The sequence below is a fragment of the Gavialis gangeticus genome, unplaced genomic scaffold (genome assembly GCF_001723915.1).
Source record: "Gavialis gangeticus isolate Ggan-Ray unplaced genomic scaffold, GavGan_comp1, whole genome shotgun sequence".
Lineage (NCBI taxonomy): Eukaryota > Metazoa > Chordata > Crocodylia > Gavialidae > Gavialis > Gavialis gangeticus.
In genome coordinates, this window is record NW_017729018.1 from 4910974 (window position 1) to 4917010 (window position 6037).

The 6037-nt window shown below is 57.9% G+C and overlaps 1 protein-coding gene across 1 annotated transcript in view; it reads right to left on the reverse strand.

The window, feature by feature from the left end:
• The window catches only part of LOC109294803 (unconventional myosin-Vb-like), a 72907-nt gene that overhangs the window by 23002 nt on the left and 43868 nt on the right, over positions 1 to 6037 (reverse strand). Inside the window, exons 15-21 of the mRNA XM_019513282.1 lie at positions 5522 to 5668; positions 4739 to 4836; positions 4272 to 4358; positions 4067 to 4178; positions 2802 to 3013; positions 2329 to 2485; positions 1742 to 1981 (exon numbers count right to left, since the gene is read on the reverse strand). Of these exons, the coding sequence (XP_019368827.1) occupies positions 1742 to 1981; positions 2329 to 2485; positions 2802 to 3013; positions 4067 to 4178; positions 4272 to 4358; positions 4739 to 4836; positions 5522 to 5668 (1053 nt within the window). The remainder of the gene's footprint in view (positions 1 to 1741; positions 1982 to 2328; positions 2486 to 2801; positions 3014 to 4066; positions 4179 to 4271; positions 4359 to 4738; positions 4837 to 5521; positions 5669 to 6037) is intronic.

The following is a 6037-nucleotide window of genomic DNA, read 5'->3' on the forward strand; positions in this document are numbered from 1 at the left end:
GCTGCAGGCTTGAGGTGCCAGGCCAGAACCATTGGCCCCTTCGCACCCAGCCTGCCGCAGGTCCCAGGTGCCCCACGTATAGAGGCTGAACATACATCTACGGTTCCCTCACGAGCGAGTTTCTGTACAAGGCCCTCATACAGCACAGGCTATGGGGGAGCTCGCAAGCAGCTGGCCATGTTCTCTCAGTGGTCACCAACTCCCTCCCTCCCCAGCCACCCAGTCCCCATGCTGCAAGCACTGGGGTATGCAGTGGCTACAGGTCCAACTTGCCAGACAAGACCTGTGGGGACCATGCAGCCCAGCACGGCCACATCACATCCATGCAGGTGAGGGCAGTACAGCAACACTTCCCTGGGAGCCCCTAGAGGAGCATCCTGCCCAGATCAGGGCTCAGCACTCCCCTGCACCCAGTGTTTGCCACCAAGGTCAGGATGCTCCCCAGGACCTTGCTGAGCCCATGTGCTAGACTGGCACAGCCCAGTCTTCACCCAGACATGTCGTAGTTGCTCTGCTAGACACCAGGTCTCGAGGGGAATGGACCAACCTTAACCCAAGGGCTTTTTGGAGGGCCCTACCTGCCTGCCCTGACCTTCTTGGAGGCACCCGTCTGTTGAATATGGCTACACCATGACAGCATCAGGTGCCAGCCCAGACAGCTTTGAGTGCAGCCCACTCAGAGGGGGCAGGATGAGTTTGTGGCATTCCTGGCATAGAGATGGTACCCCACTAGTATAACACATGGTAGGGGGGGCCATAACCCCACTCCATCCCATATCCTGACTTTCTGCACCCCTGAAGGCCTCTGAAAAGGGTCATAAAATGAACTAGGGGAACTTTAACAGAAGCCTCTCCCCTCCCTGAGACCAAACAAGCCATTAGCCAGGTGCTGACAGATGGCAACTCCGGGAAACACTCAAATGACTGAACGTGGTGCGCAGGAGTGAGTCAAGCCAGGAACGCATCCTGCCCGTGGCTCCCCTGGGAACCAGCAGATCCAGGCCAGTTCCAGAAGCAGCATGCTGCCTGCTGGGGCCAGCTTGAGAGACAACCCCCTCTCATTTCAGGGAGAAGAGGGAGGGTGGTTGTCCCATCTACCCAGGCTGCAGGCTTCTAATTCCCCTTTTAGGTCCTGGGGCTCATTAGCCACCCAAGCAGAGTTAAGTACGGAAAGCAGCTTCCAGCCACTTTGACTGCAAGAAGATGCAAACTCTTAACACCAGCTCATGCAGATGAAACACTGCATGGCTAGGTCTAGACTAAGTTTCACCTCTGCCAAGACATCAAGCCTCCGTCTCTGCTTCTAAACCAGCAGTCAGTACAGCTGGAACAAGGAGCCAAGCTTCTTTAGCTCTGCTGTGCAGATGTGAGGCAGGGAGGAGGCTCCCTCCTCACCAGGTACATTCAATAGGTCATATCCTAAGAGCAGAGGCAGGTGGAAGATTTCACCAAATGGATGGGAATGTAGCCCCCTCTGGGGTGACAAAGTAGTTCTGGTTGATGGGCAAGCAGCAGTGTTGACAGAAGGGACAGACTCCTGAAGCCTTAATGTGAGGGAGGGAAGGAATTTACAGAGGCCAGAACAAAATGTCCCAGGTAGCCAGAGCTGCACCACAGGAAGCCGGCAAGTATGCACTCTGCTCCAAGACCCACTACCCTGCCAGAGGACCAGGTGAGCCTGCCCAACTCCAGCACCATCCCCAAGCAAGGGTAGGGCCAAGCAAGATGCCAATGCACCCACCTGCTCATCCAGCTTGCACTGGAGCTGCATCACTTTGATCTCCATGCCCTTGTGGAGCTGTTTGTAGTGTTCGACTGACCGTGCTTCGATGCGGAGCTGCTTCAGCAACCTGCGCGCCCGAGAACGCCGGAAACAGCACTGCAGGTAGACGGCAGCACAGCGGAGGCGGGCATAGTGGGAGCGAGCCAGCCAGCCCCTCACAGCTGCCTGGATCACCATGGCCTTCTGGTGCAGTACCATCTGGGTGGGAGGGATGAGCCATGAGGGATTTGCAGGCATGGCATGGAGCTGTGCACCCCCCCCCACCCCCAAGTGCCCACAACCCAGGATTGGTACCTGCCCCTAGAAGTTGCCAAGTGGGCTCCCTGCTCAGCCTCAGAAGTGAGCAGCAGAGAGCCTGGGGCATCCCAGCACACCATAGGCCCAGGCCTCACCCCACCCAGTTGCCTGCTACCTTAGGCTCTGGTCACCTCTTGGTGTCCAGATCCAAGAGCAGCACCCTTGGGCACCAAGCAAAAGAGACTTCACCCCCTACCCCAGAGAGCAAGTCCCACTTCCCACCCCCCAGGTCCAGACTGGACTCATACCACTTTGTACAGGTGCCTGGCAAACATGCCACGGGTGAAGGCCTGGATGGTGATGACAGCCACATGGATGCGCAGGTAAGACCGCCTGGCTAGTGCCATCTTGATGTTCTTCTGCAGGATCACAGCGGCCTTGGCCCTCCGCAGGTCCCCAGCCAGCCTGCCCAGAAGGAACAGCATGCCAGGCACAGCAGCCAGGGCCTGCTCCCCCCACCCGCCCCCAGACAGGGCTTCTCTCCAGTGCATGAGCCTCTGCAGGAACCCAGGGCTGCCAAGCAGGACCATGGGCCAAGCCACACACCCCTCCTCCCTTAGCTTGCAGCTGTAGCACTGTTCCAGCCACTGCCACCGCACCCAGGCCCCTCCCAGTTGAAGCTGGTGCTCTAGCTGGACAGGGAGAGCCCTGTTGAGACCAGCTGCTGGCAAGTCCAGCCTGTGGCCCTACTTCCCTGCTGGCTGGCAGGGCCAGGCCTCACCTCCTGGCCAGAAGGCCCCGGGCAAAGCGCTGGATACAGACGGCAGCTGCACGCACAAGAAGGAAGCGCCTCCTGCCCAGCCAGCCCCGGAGGCTGCTCTGGAGAATGATGCAGGCTGCACGCAGCTTCTTGGCTCGCAGCTCCTCCAGGAAGGCCACCTGGCCAGCGCGCAGGAACACCTTCCTCCTCCCACACTGGTACTTGCTGGGATCCTGAAGCAAGAGTCCCCGGAGGGGTAAGAAGGGCTGCCTCCACAGACAGGGCAAGGTCTGCTAGGCCCAGGGGATCTGGACCCAACCTGGTTCAGCTCATCCATTACTCCCTCTGGACCAACCTACTTGCACTACAATGCACATGGGCTCCACAGCCTCTGGGACTCGCCCAGGCAGGGTCACACCTTGAACAAGCTCTGCACTAGCCAGGCCTGGAGAGCCTTCTCCCACTGTGCAGACTGCACCAGCCCCACAGGCACAGACACAAAGTCTTCATCTGCCACCCCTCCAGCCCACAGCAAGGTCAAGTAAACCCAGAGGGATGGAGGGCAAGCTCAGTGCTGTCCCCCACTGATGAGGAGCTAATGGCTCCTCCCATTAGTAGATGGATTTTTTTTGTTTGCACAACTCACAGCAACCCAGGGTACCTCGGAGCACGGGATCCTGGCAGGCAGTTTCTGTACAGCAGTGCTGTGGGGCCTCAAACCCCAGGCAGACTGCACCTTCCCAAGGCACCACCACAGGAGCCCCAATTATGAGCCGTCTTTATTTTGGAGGGGGAAAACTGCGGCACACAGGGCCTGGCCAGAGAGCCGCAGCCTGCTAAGAACAGGAGGCACTTGAACAACACCCCCAGAGAGTTTAAGTCAACTGAAGTTTGAGATCCAAGAAGTGTAGCTTATGTGGAGGGGGTGGAAGAGGCCCGGCAGAGGCTGTTCAGCACATTTGGTGGGATCAGAACAACAGGACAGATGGGAGGTGGGGATCCAGCATCCCCTGCCAGTAGAAAGTCTGGGTCTAGAGGCCACCCCTGCCCACTCTGTACTCAGGCTGGAACAAAAGCTGGCAGCTTCTCCAACCAAGCCTCCTGGACAGGCAGCTGCTGCCTCCATCATGCCCATACGGGGCACACTAAGGTACCACCACTGGCACAGCATGGGGCAAGGAGCTGGGCTGTGCTAGAGAGCACTCCGAATCAAGTGTTAGCTGCTCCCAAATCCACGATGCTCAGAGAAGATCCCTGCCCCTCCCATCCCAAGACCCAGGGCTTACTCTGAGCAGTCTCTCAAGGACTAGCCTGCAGATCTTTTTCTCATCGTCCCCAGACAGCTCCACGCAGCTCATCAGCACCCTGTACCGGCTGAAGAAGTCCTCATATGTCCACCTGCAGAGATAGGAAAGCCATGGCCATGATCAGAGTTCTGGCAAGCAAGAGAGGCACTGCCTGGAGTGAAGCAGGGAACTGGGTCAGTCATACCTGGATGGGTACCCTGAGGCACTGATCTGGATGGTTTCCAGGATGCCACAGGCCCGCAGCTGCTCAATGGCTCGCTTTGAGTCAAACCTAGGAGAGACTGGAGTCGGTCCCCTGCCAGAAACCCTGGCCCTGCCCATCCACCAGTTACAGACATGCTCAGGCACGAGCCACACACAGGCCCAGCTCAGGTCAGCTTATTAGCAAGTCCCGTTGCAGCAGGAGGTGCTGGAGAAGGAGCTGGGCACCTAGCTCTTGGGGCAGGAATGGAGTAGGAGCGCTGCCAGGCCAGAGTCAGGGCCCTGCCTTCAGCTGAGGGGACAACAGGTGTGCCGTCACATCAGCTCCACTGTGGGGACCAAGCATGTTCCCTCCAGTTTTAAAACAAACCCAGCCAACTCCAGTGGGAAAGGCCTGCCTGCGGTGTCCACCCCCTCACTCCCAGCATGCCAGGTGATTGGCATGCTTACTCAAAGGGTTGCTTGAAGTCATTGGGCTTGATGCAGCGGATGTAGTGCGGCGTGGTACAGCCCAGCATCTCCATCAGCTTGTGCAGTGAAGCCTTGAACTGCAGAGGATGGGAACAGAGCAAGACAGGTCAGGCACATGCTGCTGCAGGGGGGCCAGCCAGGTTGGGGGCAGCTTCTGGGCCCTGCCAAGGACCACGCTGACTCCAGAGGACTGATCCTGGCAGAGCCACAGTTCTACTCAAAGCCAAAAGGCAAGGGAATAGACAGGCAGGCAGCATGGAAGCCAGAAGATACCCCCGGACCCAGGCCAAAGGCTGGTTCAAGTGACAGAGCGTGGGCTCCCAGACACCCCATTGCCCCTCCATGCTGAGGAGACATCTTGTTAGGTTTCTGATGCCACCCAGCCAGGCTGGAAGCAGACTGGAGGCAAGTACCAGTACCTCAGCCATGCAGCAAGGCATAGCAGCTCAGACCCAGTCTGTGTGGAAGACTAGGACCCTCCAAGCCAAAGCTTTGGAGATGGGTCTCATCTCCAGCACAGCCAGAGGAAAGGGCCTGGACCCATGTGCAGACAGCCAGAGACCTGGACTAGAAGTTCACTTTGATGATTCCCAAAAGGGCTGGGCACTGACAGCTCCTAGAAGCAAGCAGGACTGGGGGGAACTGAAGAACTGAGGCATTTAAGGCCCTCTTCATGTGCTAGAGATGCCAGCCTGATGCTGCTTTGGCAGCCGACTGCCCTGGCTCTAGGACAAGCAGATTCAGGGGCTCCTTGTTCTGTACCTGAATGGAGATGGGCTTCCTGTGCTCCTTGTTGGTGCCTGGCAGGGACTTCCTGCTGGGACGGATGGTCAGTCGGGTCCCATTCGACCTACGCAGGGAGATGGTGCCATCGCAGTCCTCAGGGAATAGCTCTGCTAGCAGCTGTGACTGGGGCCAGAGAAATTAGCAGAATGATGAGGCTAAGCCCAGCAGTGAGCATCAGGTGACACCTCCCAGCAAGCAGGGGCACCCATCTGGTCAGCCAGGGACTCCCACTTGGCAGCATGTCAAAGCCCCAGCTACAGCCACGGAGCTGCACACAGCTTCAAAGGCTCCCGAGCAGGATGCAGACTGCACTTGAGCAAGTGCCTTGGAATAACACCAGTACAGTCAAAGTCTGCTTCTAGCAAGCTGTCCCATAGGGGCTGGCTATCCCAGGGATCCAGGGAAGGAGGTTGTGGGTGACAGCTATAGTCCTGGCCAGGCACCACTCCCTGCCCCCACCAGAAAAAAAAAAAAAAAAAAAAAAAAACCAGA